Source organism: Vipera ursinii (genome assembly GCF_947247035.1).
Source record: "Vipera ursinii genome assembly, chromosome: 2".
Taxonomy (NCBI): Eukaryota; Metazoa; Chordata; class Lepidosauria; order Squamata; family Viperidae; genus Vipera; species Vipera ursinii.
The window spans coordinates 54982537-55002921 of record NC_139513.1 but is presented as its reverse complement, the minus strand read 5'-3'; the positions used below and the strand labels follow the sequence as shown (position 1 = coordinate 55002921).

The 20385-nt window shown below is 40.1% G+C and overlaps 1 protein-coding gene and 1 long non-coding RNA gene across 2 annotated transcripts in view; both read left to right on the top strand.

Annotated features, from left to right (window-relative positions):
* LOC310635416 overlaps nucleotides 1–20385 on the top strand; it is a 790193-nt gene that overhangs the window by 221114 nt on the left and 548694 nt on the right. The window lies entirely within an intron of this gene.
* On the top strand, nucleotides 12917–13597 carry DNAJB8 (DnaJ heat shock protein family (Hsp40) member B8; the record flags this gene model as incomplete). Its single annotated transcript, XM_083350883.1, has 1 exon — nucleotides 12917–13597. One exon carries the CDS (start codon nucleotides 12917–12919, stop codon nucleotides 13595–13597), a length of 681 nt encoding a protein of 226 aa, XP_083207009.1.

Genomic DNA, 20385 nt, shown 5'->3' with positions numbered 1-20385 from the left:
GTCAAAAATCTATTCCGCAAAACTTATGGTTTAAGAGCTATGGGAACTGCAGCCCAAAATACCTAAACGCATCATGGCTCAATTTTGACTATTTATTGGTTCTAATTCACCCTGAAGAAAACTGATCCACCTTTTCCATTAAAATATTTTTCTTTATCAACCCTTAAAGCCACCCATTAATGCAGGGGTGTCAAACTCAATTTCATTGAGGGCTGCATCAGCATTGTAGTTGCCCTCAGGGGGCCGGGTGGATATGGCCTGGGTGGGCGTGGCCTACTGGGTGGGCGTGGCTAGAGTGTGTATGGCCTACTGGGTGGGCATGGCCAGCTCTACATCGTTCGCATCAAGGGTGCCTATGGGGGCCTGGGCAGGAGTGGGACAGATCTGAGGGTCTTTGGCAAAAGGAGGGTCTCTGGGCCAGGGCCAAGGCAGCGGGGGCCATTCCCTCACTGTTTCCAGGATGGCTTCACGGACCGCATGAAACCACTTCGCGGGCTGGATCTGGCCCCCGGGCCTTTTGTTTGACATGTCTGCATTAATGCAAAGTGTTGTGTGAGAATTGTTCCTGTGTGAGATTATTAATCTGATAGGATGGATTGGATCAAATTCTTCTGCTATAAGTTTGCAAGTGTTCATGTCTCACAGCTCATATTCAAACAGCAAAATAATAGTTTAATAAGGGATGGAATTTATTTTCAAATAGACTTTGCAATACCGGCAGGGGTGATACAAAGATGAGAGGATCTGGAGCTCATGCAGAAGGCCCTTTTCTCAAGGTGCAATACAACTAATCCTCAGGCATGTAAAAAGTCAAGCTTCAGGCTTTCAAATAGTTTCTCAAAAATTAAGCACTAAAAGTGACTCATTTGTTCTGAAGCCTCATTTTAGTCACGGAAAATTAACCCTTTTCTAAATCTTCTGGATTTCCTATGAAAAATAATGAAATGATTAGATATGTGAAAAGAATGTGCAGCTTTAATACTGATTTATTAATGCTAGTGATTTATGTTTTTGTTTTTAATTGTAAACTCCATTCTAAGTATATATTTTCAGATCTAATCTAAATATGTAAGTGCTTTCTCTTGTGCTGCTGTAGAGCCATGTATATGAATGCGCTCAGAAATCAGGTATAATGGTGCTCACAACTCAACTGAGAAGCACTGCTGGGCGTAGCCTTAAGTCACTTTTTGTTGTTATTGTGTTAAATTAGTATTTTCTCCATTATTATAGCACAGGTTTTGTTGTGGATATAATCCGATGCATTTAGTCAGTCGTTCTGTTGGTTGTGTTCTCCAGTCACTTTGAAGAGTAGGATTGGCTCAGCTGATAACCTTAGGCCTGGGGTGGAGATGATTCTTCCTTTCTGGCTTTTGGACTCTGTCTCCTAGGCTATGCTGGCTCAGGAATTCTGGGAGTTTAAGTCCACAAGTCATAAAAGAGCCAGGTTTACCTACCCCTGGCCTAGGCCATTCTGCCACAGACTGTGTAAAAGTCCAGTTCTTTCAGTCCAGCTTTCCCCTGTTTCTTTTTTTTTCAGGTCAGTTTTGGCTCTTGGACTAATCCTCAAAGTTTTCTTGGTAAGATTTTCAGAAGTGATTTGTTCTTGCTTCCTTCCTAGGGCTGAGAGAGACTGGTTCAAAATCACCCAGCTAGTTTTGTGCCTGAGGCAGGATTAGAACTCACTGTTTCCTGGTTTTTAGCCTGATGCCTTAACTACTACACCAACTGACTCTCCTCTCCTCTGTACTTGCCAGATTTCCAACTGATTGGCTTGAAGACCTGCCTCTGAAACAGGGCTAAAAGTTGACCAGCAGTCTGGGTAGCCCATGTAGTGTCACCTGCTGCTACTCAGTAGATAATTGGACTCTTTTTGAGCATGAATTTAATATCATCCTGTAAAACCCAGTTTACCAAATTCAATGGTGATTTCCCAGACAATGCTCAGTCAAACCACATTATGGACTAATGCATTGTATGAGTTTGCTAGACTGTGCTGAGCATACAGTAGTTGCTCTATGGAGCTTTACCACAACTGTTGCTAAACACACAAAGGAAACTCCAATCCTTCTATTACTTATCTTCATTCATGGCAAAGAAATCTTTATTTTTATTTTTTACTGAAGTGGAACTGAGTCTCAGAAATAATGACCTATCCAGACATGGGACAAATCTTATTTCCTGTTTCAACCTAGCCCAAGGCCATCCACAGGCAGTAGCCACAGCAGTGGCAGCTCATATTTGTGTAAATTTTTTGGCTTGCTAACAAAGAATAAAGGGAGACCGATATGATATATGTATGGATTTTTAAAGGGAATGGTAGATTAGTAGAAATAGTGACTTAGACCAGAGGTCTCCAAACTATGGCCCACAGGCAATATCTGACCTTCTGGAAGGTTCCTTCCCTCCTGCCAGCTCATCCCATGTGCTGTGCTCTGATCCTTTCCAAACAGCACTGAGAGAGAAAGTAGTTATGTATTCACCACTATTTGGAAAGGAAACTATGACTCTATTGATTGCTCTGATGATGGGGAGGGGGGTTGCAAGCCAGCTGATGGGTCGCTGGACAAGGAAGGGGAAGCATCTTTCCCTTTAAAATCTGGAGGGTAGCTTCCTTTGCCTGTGGGAGTGGGGAGAGAGGAGTGCTCTGGACTGTTTGGCCACTGACCTGATCCAGCATAGCTTCTCTCTATTTTATGTTTTATACCCCAGACATAAGAACTGAATTGAACTTGACTTCCGTTAGACAAACTCTTTGTGTGCCCAATCACACTTGGCCAATAAAGTCTTGCCTTGCCTTGCCTTCTCTTATTCCCTTCCCTTCCCTTCTGCAGTTCTATGGCTTAGTTGTGGAAAGGTTCTATCATGGGTATTTCAGTTCAGAGAGGAGATCAAATCATTTCTTACAGAGAGGAATCAGCCTAAACAACAGTTATCAAACATTGTCTGGCTTTGGAAATTGGCAATCTTTGCTGATATGATAGGCCATATGAACCAATTGAGTCTAAAGTTGCAAGGCAGAAACAAATTTGATTTATTAAAACACATTCATTCAATTCAATGTTATTCGCTCATTTATAAAGTTGGTTTTTTCTCTCAGCCCTTGAATGTTTGAAAAATGTCCAATGTGGCCCTCAGACTAAAAGGTTTGGAGACCCGTGACTTAGATATTTGGGCTCCACATGAATTAAGTATCTAAAGGTTTCATTTTGGAATGGTGAGAATGATTAATTTAGAATTTTATTTCTGAATCTGTAATGAATGTTTAATTGAAAGAATTGAAATGACAGAATCTTTAATGAAAAGCATAGGTAACCATTACCTCATATTGAGCTTAGATCTTGCTGACTACTCTGCTTTTAGACTATTTAGCTACAATATAGAAACTGTTGGTCATTGCCTTATTCTTGAAAGATTTTAACTTCCCATTCTAATCTACAACTCCAAGATTTCCTTATAGGTTGTCATCCAAGCATGGACTAGTTCTGACTCTGTTTAATTGTTCATTTTCTCGCAAAGTTTTGCTCTGATGGATTTTAACGAAGCATTCTTTGAAAGCAAATGGTTTCTATTTGACTTAAGATAGTTACTAGAGATTTTGCAGTTCTTTAAATCTGGGTTATTCATACGAGAGCAATAATGCTAGTTTCAAATCAGACTTGTAACTTCCTTGCCATATGGTGTGTGTTTTTTTTTGTTTTTGTTTTTTGAAAACTACAGGAAGAGTCCTCTGTTTATCATATACTGTACATTCTATTTGTTTAGAACTTCTGGCATGGATTGAATATATAGAAATGTCCTGCTGTGGAACAAATTATTAACCTGTCAGTTTGTGAGCATTAAGAAAAGAATGTACTACATGGCAGAAACCAGCATTGGTTAATGAGGAATAAATCATGTCAAACTCATCTGACTTCAATTTGATAGAAAGATCAGTTTAACTAACAAGGGAATGTGATGGATGTTTAGGAAAGCATGTAACAAATTCTTCTAGGAGATTCTTGTAGAGAAGACAACAATATGCTACCATTAAATGGTGTGGATCAGTGACTCCACAAAAGCTGGAAGGAGGTGTTGAAGCATACTGCAGGGCTTCATTCTGTGACCTGTGATGTTCAATGTATTTATAAATTGCTTGGATGAAAGAATTAAAATATGATGATCAGATTTGCAGATGACACAAGAAATGGGGCAGAGGGTTAACAAAAACTTTAGAGGACTATCAAGATTCAACTGGAACATTAGGGACAAAACAGCAGAAGTAAAATAATATAAAATTAATATAAATACAACATTCTACATTAGGGTAAAAAAAATCACATTGTGAGTACATAGGTTGGGAGTACCATGTTGTGATGCAGTTCATGGAAAAAGATTTAAGTGTTCTCATGGTTCACAAACCAACCTAATTCCAAAGAGTGATGTACCTGCCTAAAGTAAATGCACTATTCCAATTGTAGCATTAAGAACAAGATATATAGCATCTTTCTGTGTTCTCCACTGACCAGACAGCATTTTAGGAAGGATATTGGTGAAATGGAACATACATTTGCCACTTTGAGTTATTTATAGAAAATAATAATGGTGGGATTAAAAAAAATCAAATAAATAAATAAATATGCAAAGAAAGGGAACTCAGATGATCAGACGCAGATGATCTGGAAAAACACATGGGGAACAGTTGGAGGCATTGGATATATTTAGCATAGAATAGACAAGATTGCAGGAAGACATGAAAGTTACTGTACCTTGAGGTATTGAAGAATTGCCATATAGAATGTAGAGCAGAATTGTTTTCCATTTGTTCCAGAAGAGAGGACAAATCAAATGAATTTTCATTATATTATTAAATTGTAAGATTTCAGATGGACCTTGAGAAAAACATTCTAATGAAAAGAGTTGTTTGATAATTGAACTTAGTATCTCAGGAGGCAAGAGACTCTCTTTTACTGAAGGCATTTATGCAGAGGCTGGAAGACCACTTAATAATAATAATAAGTTGGAAGGGACCTTGGAAGTCATCTAGTCCAACCCCCTGCTCAGGCAGGAAACCCTATGCCATTTCAGATAAATGGTTGTCCAGTCTCTTCTTAAAAACTTCCAGTGTTGGAGCATTCACAGCTTCTGGAGGCAGGTTGTTCCACTGGTTAATTGTTCTGTCAGGAAGTTTCTCCTTAGTTCTAGGTTACTTCTCTCCTTGACTAGCTTCCATCCGTTGCTTCTTGTCCTGTCTTTGGGCACTTTGGAGAAGAGCTTGACTCCCTCTTCTTTGTGGCAGCCCCTGAGATATTGGAACACGGCTATCATGTCAACCCTCACCCTTCTCTTCATTAAACTACACATACCCAATTCCACATACCGATCCCTATATGTTTTAGCCTCCAGTCCCCCAATCATCTTTGTTGCCCTTCTCTGTACCCTTTCTAGAGTCTCAACATCTTTTTTACATCATGGTGACCAAAACTGGATGTAGGTGTGGCCTTACCAAGGCACTGTAAAGTGGTATTAGTACTTCACGTGATCTTGATTCTATCCCTCTGTTAATGCAGCCTAGCACTATGTTGGCTTTTTTGGCAGCTGCAGCACACTGCTGGCTCATATTGAAGTGATTGTCTACTAGGACTCCGAGATCCCTCTCACAGTTACTACTATTGAGCAAGGTACCACCTATACTATACCTGTGCATTTGATTTTTCCTGCCTAAGTGTAGAACCTTACTTTTTTCACCGTTGAATTTCATTTTGTTAGATAGCGCCCAGTGTTCAAGTCTGTCCAGATCCTCCTGTATCTGAAGCCTATCTTCTGGAGTGTTGGCTATTCCTGCCAGCTTGCTGTTGTCTGCAAATTTGATGAGTTCCCCATCTATCCCCTCATCCAAATCGCTGATGAAGATGTTGAAGAGCACTGGGCCCAGATGTCTCTTTTTCTTTCTTTCTTTCTTTTTCTTTTCTCCTTCCTTCCTTCCTGTGGGGATGAGACAGCATATAGGGCGGAGGTACAAAAACTATCCATATGGTGTAGTAACAACAACTTGCACCTAAACATCAGCAAGACGAAAGAGATGGTGTTAGACTTCCGGAGAAAAAAAGAGGAACCTGCCCCACTTTACATCGGGGAGGACTGTGTAGAGAGAGTTCCCTCCTTTAAATTTCTGGGAGTCTACCTCTGTGAAGATCTGACCTGGAAAGTTAACACAACCCAGGTGGCTAGAAAGGCCCAACAGAGGCTTCACTTTCTTAGGATCTTGCGGAAGAACAGGGTAGAACAACAGCTAATGACCCTCTTTTACCGGTCTACCATAGAGAGCGTCCTCTCATATGGTATTGTGGTTTGGTATGCCGGTCTGACAGCCGCGGATAGGAAAGTATTACAGAGGGTAGTGAGCACAGCACAAGACATTGTGGGCTGTTCCCTGACACCACTGGATGACATCGCCAGGGCTCGTTGCCTTGGAAGAGTGAGGAAGATTCTCAGGGATGACTCACACCCTGGACGGTATCTCTTTACTCTCCTACCATCCGGTAGGAGATATAGGAATATAGCCAGCCGTACCAACAGGCTGAAGAATAGCTTTTATCCGTGGGCTGTTAGGCTTTTGAATGGGATGTAATCTTATGCAGAGTTGACTTGGGAGGCCGGTGTGTGGTGTAGTTGGTTCACATAGTGTGGTGGGATGGAGGGTTTGTTGTCACTGTGTATTGGGGGGAGAGAGCACAGGGGGAGGCTCAGCTAATCTCAATGTACACATGTTGTACTTTGACAATAAAGGTTTATTATTATTATTCCTTCCTTCCTTCCTTCCTTCCTTCCTTCCTTCCTTCCTTCCTTCCTTCCTTCCTTCTTTCTTTCTTTCTTTCTTTCTTTCTTTCTTTCTTTCTTTCTTTCTTTCTCTGTTTTCACCTTTCGTTTTGCAGTATATTCACATACATTCTTGTCAATAGATCATATCATCTTCATCAACAACAAGAGCTGGATGAAAAAGTATCAAGAAAACTTTCAATCTAATCACATCAAATTTACCACACATTTCAAGTCTCAAATGATGAGATGTTCTCTAGTGTATTTAAAAAAGTAAAAACTCATAATTTTATCAAGATCATAGGATTGAGTTAGAAAAAGGAAACTTACACATTTCAGAGCACTAATCAGCATATACAGTAATGATAAAAATGTGAAATCCATTGACATTATTCCGAAAATATGTTTAGTTTGTTTATACTAATTTTAGGGAATGTCTGGATCTTAATTCCTCATGACATATTGTTTCAGTTATTCAACATAACATATATTATATGAGACCTGGATGACTATGGCTCAAAATGTAAAAAAAAAAAAATCCTAAAAGAAAAGAAAATGTATTAATCCAATAGGGAAATTAAGGTCTTAGTATATTTTAAGTATAATAATTCTTCCCTTCTTCAGCAAAAGGACTAAGAAACTTTGAATTTATAAGTTCCTATATTTTTTGCACTTAGAAATATGTGAAAGCTGCTTTACTTTTCCAAGTCTCCTACATCTATTGTCTTTGTTTTTGCTGTTTTTGGAAATAAAGTTAAAAAAAAATCCTGCTAAAATATTTTCTTTTTCCCCAGACAAAAAGAAGCAGCACAATTTATTTCAAGCCACCTTCAGTTCAGTGCGCACTCTACATATAGTCGTTTTGTCCTTTCAGAACTCAGTCCGTATTGTTGTGATCTCACAGCATCATCTGTGCTCAGCAATTGAACCAGTTTGTTTCTGAATGAGTGGAAGTGTGTATTTGAAACTTTGGTTGGTCCTAAAGCTGTCCACTACGTCAAATACCTTCACTTCTAAGCAAAATCATTTAGGCACGGACAAAACACTGAACATGAACTCAAAGGGGGTATAAACATTGTCTTCATCTTATCCCTAGCCCATAATGAGGCAGGTTTAAGTCATCCTTAGAGGTGCCGTTGCTAATGTACTGCTTTTTCCCTTTTGCAATCCTTTCCAGGAATATCCTCAAGATGTATACAATCTGTTAGATTCTGGCTTTGTTTCTATTTCCTTAGAGGAAAATCAAGTGACTATGAACAAAGGCAGCAGAAGCACCATTGAGATGAGTGGTTTTCATGCTAAAATAGCTTTATGCCAATTGAAATATGGGTGGGAAGCAATTCAGTTTGATAGTGGAGTTAAAAAAAGGACTGCCACAAAACAAAACTCTGTCACTGAAAATATTAAGGTTTTCCTAATCAGAACGATTTATAAAAAGCACACACTTAGATCGATGTAAGTTGAAATTTCCTTTGTGGATCTGTGTGAAATTTGTTTTCCAAATGTCCTTCACATTTTTTTCACATAATATCTGTGGTTGGTTGGTAAATGAAATTTCCTTCATTTATGTAATTCATCCAAGTTTCCTTCACTTAATTTAGGTGAAAAAATAATTATGCCAAGAGTCAGAAAACTTTGCTGACTTTCTATAGATCATCTGCAATTCTAACAGCTGGATTGGTAAGTCCTAGTTTTACTTGACTTAGTTAATATGATTTTACGAGCAGTTCCAGAGCTCCTGTTTGCCTCCTGTTTGGTCTGGTGCTATCTTTCAGGATTACATGCCTAGACAGCCATAATAGAGTAGTGATTAAGATGTCAAATTCTCCTGTTTAAGTTCAGATTCAATCAGGGTATTTACTGGATGGGTTTGGGCCAGTCATTGTGTCTCAGGCCAGCCTACTGTATAGGGTTTTTATTGTTATGGTAAAATTAGGAATCCAGTAAAAAAACACAACATAAAAACCTACCCTCCAATAAATATTGTACGTATTATCAGCAGTAGAAGATAAACTAACAGCAGCACTAGGTTCCCAAATGTTTAGCAGCTTTGAGATTGAGCAACATCAAAGAAAGAACTAATTTATAAAATCAGGCAAAAATTCCTGTGCCATAACATCTTGAGAAGGGTTCATTGGGCAGACATGTGGCAAGGGAGAAAAATATGATGACAGTTTGACTGGCAGAATGAAGTGTGACCCTTGTTTGTTTTGATAGGCAAAGTACTTAGAACAGATGTCTTAAGCTCTTGTTGTTTTAGATAAAAGAAGCCAGGCCTTGTTGTGGGGTTAATAGACCAATCATGAACACATCAGCCTGTTCCGTCTTCTCAGTTTAAAGGACCAGCATCATCATCATCTTTACTTTAAAACAGAGGGCGGGGGGGGGGGGAATGGAGGGAAGAATTCAGAAGAATTTCACAACTTGGAAAGATATTCTCAGGTCAGAGTAAAGTATTTTATCAAATAAAATGCAGTAGCAGCAGTTCTTCTCCATAAACTCTAGATTAATGTAGTCTATAATTGAATCTCCATTTTAAAAAAAGTATACTGATTATTTTTCCAATTAACAAAGCCAAAAGAACAGGAGATCATCATGCAAAATAGATCAAGCCATAATTCAATTTTGTTGCCTTTTTTTACTCCACAGCTGTGCGTAGGTAGAGGTAGGTGGGCAGGGAAGAGGCCTAGCTTGCAGTTGACAGATCAGGGACCAGGAGGAGTCAACAAGTTTGCTTACAGGAGTCTGTCCTCCTGTCAGAGTTCCCTCAGCTTCAGAAGTAGTATGTTTTTGCTTTCCTTCCATGAAGAATAGGAGACAAGTGCTGTGTCTGCCAAAGAAGTAAGACTGAAAAAATATTGAACTCCACCATTATGATGGCCTGAGCTTTTGGCCATCTTTTAGGAAAATCACAAGACATAGATTTATTTAAAGACCTGGCAGAACAGGTAATATTTTTTTTGCAAATACACATGCATATCTCTTAAAGATAAGGAATTTACCTTAGGGCTGGTAATAAAGTGTGTCAGTGTGAATCCATCCTTTATGGGATGGAACTAGATGTGAAAAACTGTACTTACCTCCCCTTGGTCTCATAGTGTTGTAAAACAGCATTTCTTAAACTGTTCAAAAAACACATGCAAACCTACACAATCCCATATATAATATACCTAAGATTGTTTCTTTAAAATAAGAAAAATACCAAAGGAAATCACAGTTATCAAAACATGTTTTATTTTCCCTTATATTTTAATACATCATTCCAACATCTTAATGGGATGTATAAGTTTGCATATGTTAGCATATTTCATCAGTTTGTGGGGTGAAATTTGTTTAGAGCATCTTAGGGTCATCTTCAACCTGTGTGACCATTGGTCTTGATTATAACGTATGCTAAAAATCCACTTTCACAGAGCACACTTTGAAGACAGTGCACTCTTCAATAACCTTTCAATCAAAACATTCATGCTATGAGCTTTCATCCAAAAGTCTTCTAATAATCCCTCTCCCCAAATCCCAGTTGTTTCAAAAAGATGTCTAAAGAAAGACTTGCCAATATCTTGTCTTCATTTATGCAAGTAATTCTTACTTGAAACAGGACAGATCAAAACCTTCTTTTCCTCTTTTGGATCGGTATACTGGACATCTGTAAATTGTATGAAAAATGCTAACATTCCACAGAACATACTGTAAAAAGTTCCACTGGAAACCATTCAGAGAACTTAAACTTTATATAGTTTATAATATAAATACTACGAGCCAGATCTTTTCAGTCTAAAACACATACATACTGTAGATACAAACATCTCGGATCAGAAATCATATTATTTTAGCCAGCATTGTTGTTGATTATACTAAAGTGGGAATAATGCTACATGTCCATTATTCAAGGAGACCACCTAGGCATCAATTGTGGATATAAAGAAGTTTATGTTTTGATGTTGTTTTTTGGAGTTAAAATGTGGACGTGAGCAGATTATTGGTTTATGAACCTCAACTTTTTGGAAAATTCCAGCAACAAGACATGTAGCCGCTGGAGGTGGGTGTAATATCAAAGAATGAAAACATCTTTGGAGACATTCAAGGTATTCCTTGCCATGATGAAGGAGACTACCACACTTAATGCAATGGCAGCAAATGGGTGAAGACCACAGGAACTTTGTCTGTCTGACATTCTGGAAGAACAAGCTAAGGAAGGGGAGAGATGGAGGTGGATTGAAAGCTCCAAGGAAAATAATCACCATTAAGGTTAGTCTGTCTCATGATTGTTTCTTATTTAAAAAGAGACTGCACTTTATCTGTGCAGGATATGCTCTTCAGATGAGGGAATTAGCAGAACGACTGCCTCCATATCATCTAATTAGCAAAAATGTTGATAAGCAGATACAATCACATATGATTAGGATCCTTTTTAAAAGCCACTCCATTAATTAAATAGACAGAGAGGCTGCCTCCAACCCTCACGTGCTACTGATTAGAATACAAATATTTACACTAATCTCACCTCCATCAGTCAGGGGACACTTTTGAGTATTTTCAGTGACATCTGATTACTATTGATTTTCATCCCCAATGTCAGGCCATTTTGTTAGTATCTGAAACTGCTGCCTTCACTTTCGGATGCTTTAAATCATGTTAAGGGTTTATCTTAATGACGCTGCTGATAACCACTGCTCAGGTCACTGGTACTTTCTCTTCAAAGAACACAGCCTGGGCTGGTTTTTATTGTTTGTACTTGAGATTTAAGATACGAAAAACATTTCTCATTTCAAAGCCTCAGTTTCTAGGGACTGAGCTGCCTACCTAGTTTCCCTGTGGGTAGCTATTTCATGTGGACGGCACTCTGGTGCCACCCTTGATTTCTTCTTATGTTCCTTCTTCCTCTCCGTTTTGCTTACTCACCCCAATTCACTCTCTCACTCTCTCTCTCCCCCTTCATTACACAAGCTGAACTTACAATAATGGCAAGCCCAGAAATTGCAGAGAATCCATGATGACAGCTGTAGACTCTTAGCAGTGGAAATTGATCACTTCCTGGGAAGAAATACGGATCATTTCAGATCCAGCTAGCGATGTCCCAAAAAGGAAGCTTACGTGTAAGGTTTGTGGTGAATCAAAACAGCAGGGTGGGGCTGGGAGTAGGATTAGGACTGGGGTACTACCAAAAGAAGCATATTCGGCATGTACAAGCACAGACTACACAATGTATCTGATGGGGCTGTCTACGCTGCGCTACCTGTGTGCCATTTTCTGTCCATCAATATCAGTGATGAAAGTCAGACCTGCACCAATCGTCAAGAAGAAAAGAAAAAAAGAACTTTCTTTTTTACAGAAGTTGAAAGGGGTCACTACTCGTGAATGGGGTGTGAACAGAGTTAAATTTCGATTGTTTGGTTTTTAAAAAGTATTTTTCTGTGGTCAACTCATCCTTTTAAATGTACCGTTCCTGCAAAGAGCTTTAAGTCTTTGCACTTCTTTGGTTTTCCATCTGAAATTGATGAAAATGTATTCTGCCAATGTGCAGAGATGACTCTAGGAGGTTCCAAGACACTGAAAAATAAAGGCACCCAGGGAATCTGAGTACAGCATACACACTTCCCATTCCTGTGGCTTATGGAATAACTGCCCAACCAAAGTATATGACCACCTCAACAGGTGTGCTTTAGAAAACATTCATCCTAAATTGAAGAAGACTGGCTACAAACTAGCAAAAAACTCTTACATACATAGCCTTCCTATGAAAAGTTTCCAGTCTAAGACTCTGGCATGAGTTGCATCATAGATGTGAAATATGACCTATCAAAGGAGCCAATTTGCATAGCAGACCCAAACAATAGGACTGATGCCTGACTCAAAGGAATTAAAAGACTCTGCCCACTGATTGGCTGAGATGCTTCTGATGTCACAATACTACTCAGCAGCAAATGTCTTGAAATCAAACAATATGAGCAAGCTGCCTTTCTCTTTCCCTTTGGCGACAAAACCATTACCATTGGGCTGTGAGGAAAGAAGTGCCACAACCGAAACTACTGGATCCACTGGATCCAAACTGTACAGGACCTCGTGTCCCCTGGGAAAACCAACCAAGTAGTCTCCAAATCCAGCTACCTTTTTCTTTGGGATGGTTAATTATTACGAAGTCCTAGGACTGAACCAAAATGCCTCGCAAGAAGACATTAAAAGGGCCTACCGTAAGCTGGCATTAAAGTGGCACCCTGACAAGAATCCTTATAACAAGGAGGACGCAGAGAAGAAATTCAAAGCTGTAGCTGAGGCCTATGAAGTTCTGTCAGATCCTCAGAAACGCGCTCTCTATGACCGGCCTGTCAAAGAGCCGAGGTTCAGAGGGAGAGGAGCCTCTGGCACTTTCTCCCACAGGCCCTTTGATTTTGACTTTGTCTTCCGCAGCCCTGAGGAGATCTTCCGAGAGTTTTTTGGAGGAATGGACATCTTTGCACATGACTCCTGGGACAACGAATTTGACGATGATAATCGTGGAGAGGAAAACCGAAACGGGTTGCAAAGTCCCTTTGGCCTCTTCTCTGGACTAGGTGCCTTTTCCAATTTTGCGTTTAATTCCCTTGGGCCCGGTGTGCACACTATGTTCTCCTGCAGGTCCTTTGGTGATGATAGTAGTGGAGCACAGAATTTCAGATCGGTAGCGACTTCGACAGAAGTGATCAATGGGCGGAGAATCACCACTCGAAAAATTGTCGAGAATGGGCAAGAAAGGGTTGAAATCGAGGAAGATGGTCAACTGAAGTCCATAAGAGTAAATGGAAGAGAACAGTTGAAATGCTAATAATTCTCCACGTCTGTCCAAAAAGCAATAGTCAGTCCGCTTGTACAATCTTAAAAGGACTCTTGTTCCATAAAAGCGGAAACCAACTAATAAACTCGTTCACTGAGTTCAAGACCTATGTGGTAATGACTTCTGAATTACGTGGAATAACTCTGGTGGTCAGGGCGCAATTTATTTTGATTATTCCCAAAAATGTACTGAAATAGTTCCTGATAACCTCAGTATAGGGTTAATGATCTTACTGTTAGAATGTTAACCCCTAAAATCAATTGCTGGGGGTGAGTATCTAATTTGGACAGGTGTTTAATTAGAATGTTTTTGAAGGACAGGGTCAACAGTGCATATACAGCAATGTGGCTCTGAATAAATAAAAATATGTAATTTTAAAGACAGTCATGGAAATGGTAAAAATTCTTCTGCATAAAAATGAATTTTGATGGTTTTGTAGACATAGAGAAATAAAAATGATATCAAAGATCAAAACAACTTCTTTATGGAGCTTTAAGTCTGCTTTTGGATTAGAACATGGAAACAATATATATTTCTGAATATAATGAAAACACACAAACGCGCCCCCGCGCACACACACACACACACACACACACACAAACTCCCTTTAAAACTCTTTACCTGCTGTCAAGACCAAGTATATATTATTTTTAAAAATTGGAAAAAAATTATTTGATACAAAATTTATATATGCCAAATGAATTATTTGGGATGCATAATAAAAATAGCAAAAAGAAATAAATCAGAAACGTCACTAGAAGCAACTAGGATGCCCTTTGATAAGAAACAATGACGATTTGCTCAGTAAATCTTGAAACGTGGACTGAGAACAGTTCAGGAGATAAAATGAAAGGACAATAATTTAAATTATGTTTAGCTAACTCTCTCCCAAAGATATATATTTATCTAATATTTTCCTGATTATATGATTATCTTTGCTGGACTAAAATATTGAGTTGCTAATATCAGTGAGTATATTACTTTGATGGAAACATGAATCTATTAAGCCTTAGCCTACCACATATACTGTACTGTTCAATGTACTTTACAGTATTGGTTTGCCATACTACCTGTATTTAAATTAGCATTATGTTAGCAAAACTGCTATCAAAAATTTTAAAAGTATTGTTTCTTATAATTCACAGCATGTATTGTTAGATTTATATCCTGATTTGTTATTCAAGAGCTCCTTCCATCTATTTTTCTCACAATTTAATCCCATGAGACAGATTGGACTAAGTAAATGGTCAAAATCACCCACCGAGCTTCCATAGTTTAAAGCTAGGTCTCTGTAGTCCAAGACCAAGAATTTAACCGCTACATCCCAATGGCTGATAGAACTCTCTGCTTAGATTTTGCATGTGGAATGTCCATACTCAGTTCTTGGTAATAAAGTTATGAAATAGCAGAGCTGAAATGGACCTTTTCCTGGCATCTAGAGAAGCCATGGTCCATCAGAATGGGAAAAGTTGGGAGAGACAGCATAGCACTGGTTAGTTTATGCTGACAATAGCTTATTGATCTTATTTCTACAACATGCTGAATCAGTCAGTTGGGTTTTGGTATTGTAAAGGGATCCATCCCCTCCCTCAAAGAAGCATTCATAATCAATTGGATTCAACCACACATTTTCTCCTGGGAACCTCAACCAACCATGAGACATGGGGATATACAGGTATAGTTCTGATATACAAGTGAACTCTATCCACTTAAGACCAACAGGCTCAAATTCTTCCCATGTGTTCAACCTAGACTGTGCCTCAGTCAACTCCAAAGGGCTTACAAGCTGATATCCAACCAAGAGCAGATCCAAGTGATGCAACTGATACTTGCCTATAGTAATCTTTACAGTGGCCCTGCAGATATTCCTTTGTCCCCTCATTCCCCAGGAGAGACTGAATCATTGCCACTGGATAGCTATCTGTAGATGTGATAAGAGTGCAAAAATAATTGTTTCCCTACTCTTATCAACACAAGATAATCTTGAAGAAGCGGTCTTACCTATGGTTTTTTTGTTTTCTGCCAGTGGCACTTTAGCCATCTCTTTTGTTTCATCTTCTAAATTTCCTCTGAGAACCAGGAAGTATTCTGGGATGTATAAGAGAGAGTCTACCTAGGAGCAATCTGATTCAAGACCACTGTCACTCCCTCATTCCAGCAGTGAACAAGGCTTCACTTGAACCATGGATCACAGCCTCAGGAAAAACTTCGAGTTTTCATGTTGTAGATTGGCCCCTTCCTATCTGCAGTTAGGAGTGGTTGCAGAGAACTCCAAGGCTAACAGAGATTATCTGGCCAAGACAAAAGTTAATCAGTCTCATAGTCAATTATCTGCAGAGTCATGACTTTGGAAGCAACCAGGGTTTCTTGAATTACCTAACAACTCCATTACTTCTGCCATGGGCTGTCACATATTTGAAAGGTGGTCACATTCCAAGAGGAAACCCCTCTCCCTATGCCCATCCAAGCCTCAGCAATGCACCAGGTCACCCCTTTCATCCACTATTAGATCATGGATATGGGAAGCCATTCAGTAGCAGCGGCCAAATGATTAGGCACCTAGACTGAGCACTGGAGCATGATACACTGAGTCTGCCTTTCCTAAGAGAGATCATCCGTGGCTTCGGGGTGATGTATCATCAATATGCTGATGATACCCAGCTTTTCATCTCCACTCCGAACCAACCCAGTGATGCCCTCAATGTGATGTCCCGTTGCCTGGAAGCGGTACAGATTTGGATGGGAAAGAACAGGCTCCGGCTCAACCCGGCCAAGACTGAGTGGCTTTACATACCGGCATCTCGTTTAGTCCAAGAGGTTCCATCTTTGCTTATAGGAGGAGAGATGTTACCTCCCGTTGATAGAGCACGCAATCTAGGCGTCCTCCTGGATTCACGACTCAGTTTTGAAGATCATATTGGAGTCGTGGCTAGGGGGGCATTTGCCCAAATTCGCCTGGTATGCCAGTTGCGCCCCTTTCTGGACTGAGATGCCCTACGCACAGTCACCCATGCACTCGTTACCTCCTGTATAGATTACTGCAATGCTCTCTACATGGGGCTGCCCTTAAAGACCACCCGGAGGCTTCAGCTGGTGCAGAGTGCGGCTGCACGGGTAGTGATGGGAGCACCCCGATACTCCCATATTACACCCCTCCTGCGTGAGCTGCATTGGTTACCGGTTGCCCTCCGGGTGAGATTTAAGGTGCTGGTACTTACCTTTAAAGCCCTACATGGCTTAGGCCCGGGATACTTGCAGGACCATCTGCTGCCGGGAACAAATTCCCATCGCCCAGTACGCTCACACAGAGAAGGCCTCCTCAGGGTACCGTCGGCTAGACAATGTCGGCTGGCAACCCCCAGGGGAGGGCCTTCTCTGTGGGAGCGCCAACCCTGTGGAACCAGCTCCCCCATGAGCTTCGGATGGCCCAAGATCTCCAGTGCTGCGGCCTCAAAACACTCCTTTTCCACCTGGTTGACCTGGACTGACAGGGATTTTAATTATGTTTTTAATTTTTTAACTCTAATTTTTAATTTATTTTAATTTTAATTTATTGTACAGAGGCCTTTAATTTTAATTTTATCTTAACTTCTGTATTTATTGTATGTTATTGTTGTTAGCCGCCCTGAGTCCTTCGGGAGATAGGGCAGCATATAAGTCCCAATAATAAATAAATAAATAATAAATAAATAAATAAATGTCCTATTTCCCACATCACCCACTGATCATTACCACTGTGATGCTATTATGTATTCTACTCTTGACCCAACACCCTCAATCTTTTTCCTCCTTCCCCCCAAATAAGGGGCCCCAACTCAGACTCAGATGCCACAAACATCCCTGTACAGACTACTGGTTCTTCTAGATGTTTCTGCCCCAACATATAGTGTTTCTGGTCTTGGACAGTTACCCTTATTTTCTTCATGCACAACAGCTACTCCACCCTCTACCATCCCTCATTTGCCCCAGAATAGATAGACTAACAAAAGGGGAATCCCTATCCCACAATCCCATTTGCAAGCCTATCCAACAGACTATGAGTTACTGTCACAGTATCACAATCCAAGATAAATGGAGATCTGTCTTCTGATAAGATTAAGGAAGTGGGTGGAGATAAAATCCTCCCAAATAGAGTCCCAAGGGACCATCTCTTACTGGATGTCACAGTATGAAAAATGGTAATGGAGAATGTGAAAGAATCTGAGTGAGCTTAGTTGTCCAGCTGTCCAACTTATCAAACAGAGATTACAATAAATTAGACTTTCTAAAGAGTGAATGAGAGGAGTGAAGTCTCTGTGGATGATGATCTTGTGGCTCATTTAAAATATTGGTTTTGTGTGTAAAAAAAAATAAATGAAAGAAACATGGGAGGAAGAAAACCCACTGTTGGAATTCCACCTAAATGAGGAAGTGTAGAAGCCATTTCTTCAGCTTTATGGAAATACCAGCTTCATCAGGCTGTTTCATTAGCTGTATGTCTTCCACCACAATACAGCTGAAGAAGAGAATTGGAAGCAATGCCACGAACCAACTTCAGTGATTATGTTGACAGACCATGCGTCTTTTTGTCTCCTTGAACTATTTCTTATCCAATTGTTATAATTAATTCTTATTTAACTTTAAGAGTTAATGTCTGAGTTGGCTTGTTTTCTTCTCTTCTCTCCCACTGCCATATCCCAGGTTTTTTTTCATACTATGTCTTTCATTTTGCATAAGGTGTTTTGGGACTTTTTTTTTTGGCCTGGCAATTCAATAAAAAGTCTCCATGCATAGCTTCTTCTTTTTTTTAAAAAAAAGGAAAGGCACTGGTGCTGAAATGATCATTGAAATAATGATTTAATATAAATATACGGGGGCTCCCTTTGGAATGAAATGAATTTACTTACTCAATTTCAGAAAGGAATCCAAAGAGGTATAAAATTTGCAGAGGCTGGCAGTTAAATGAGTAGGATTTAAACAACCTCTTATGTAAGCAAAGGTAAAAGGGATGCGGTGGCTGGGTTAGGATGCTGAGCATGTCGATCAGAAGGTTGGCAGTTTGGCGGGTCGAATCCCGAGTGCTGCATAACAGAGTGAGCGCCTGTTACTCATCCCAGCTTCTGCCACCCTAGCAGTTCAAAAGCATGTAAAAATGCAAGCAGAAAAATAGGGATCACTACAGTGGGAAGGTAACAGTGTTCCGTGCGCCTTTGGCATCTAGTCATGCCGGCCACATGACCATGGAGATGTCCTTGGACAAGCGTTGGCTCTTCGGCTTTGAAATGGAGATGAGCACCGGCCCCTAGAGTTGGAAATGACTAGCACACATGTCCGGGGGAACCTTTACCTTTGCCTATGTAAGCAAAAGCTACTGACTTTGGGTCCCCTTTAATCAGGAGAACACAGCCAAAGGTGATATAAATATTGTAGACGTAGGGCTGGATGTGGCACTTTGAGTACCAAGGCTTAGGTTTGCTATAGCTATTCAAGATCCCCAAGTCCTCCACCCATTTCTTCTCTCACTCTTCAGTGGGTTGGCCTTATATTGGATAGGAATTATGGAGAAAAAGACGTCCATGTGCATCCCTTTTTCCAGTCTGACAAAACTGCTTGGATGCCTAGTCAATTGCAGGTAGATGTAGACATGGAAGGAGCCTCCAGTAGGCTACTTCCCTGATTTCAACTTATGGGGTTGAGAAAGTGTCCATTAGTTGGGCAGCAGGGAGTGAGGTGCTTTAATATATAGCTGTACAATTCAAGCTTTCTGTATGATTCTCACCTGTTGCCAATTTTCCTCTACTTTACTTTGTAGTTCGACTCCCAGTATAGGGGGGGGGGAATCCAATAAGCCCAGGTTCTCAGGATTAAAAGTACATTTCGAAAATTCCTGCCTGTTCACAATATCCTAAATTGGCTGCTTTTGGCCATCGCTTCTCCCTATGCCGTGACAGGACCATCCTGACTTGGAAAAAACACTGTGCCTTCAGTTCAGAATGCAGTGGTTTGGCTGCAGGAAGGCCTCCATAATGCACATACAAAGACAGTTCAGCTCAAATGCATTTATCCTCCGTGCTAGTTGTTTGCCCAGACATGATTTCATTAACAGCCTGATGGTACTTTATGGAGCACTTGGCCTGCAAAAAAACAAAGCAGAACAGAAATACTTAAAAGCATTTGGAATTACTTCATAAAAAAACAAAATCACAGTATTAACCAACTGACCTTTGCTCAGTGCAGACCTGCTAATTTTAGCAATTACAGCCAACAACTTGAACATATCAAGTGGGCAACTGTTTAACAATAATGACATCTGCTTGGAAAATCCAATTAGGTCTAAACATCTTTAAATCCCCACTAGGGGATACCTGCTTTCTTTTTGCTACTGTTCATTTCTGCCTAATAGGATTTTAAACTCCCAGCCTGCTGTACAGCGCAGGCACAGTGGCCACCTCTCCCAGGAGTGCCAATGGCATGGCTGCGATCATATTAACCAACAAGCAAGAGTCTCTCCTTGGACAGTGATGGAAGCAGTTTGATTTTTTTGATGGTCTAATCTGATAGAGCAGTGCATTAGCCAGATCCTTTCACTCCATTTCCCCTGCCCCATCTTAACTCAAATGTTTTGTAGTTTAAAAGCAAATGGCCAGGTTTGGGAATTCCCTAAGGCTTTGATCTCAAGGGCAGTGGAGAGTTATTGCTGATCTTGCATTGTTGCAAGAGGATTTGGTGTGTGTGTGTGCTTTGCTTCATGCCTTCCTGGCCTGGATATCAAGTAAGAAATGTCAGTCAACAGAAAATGT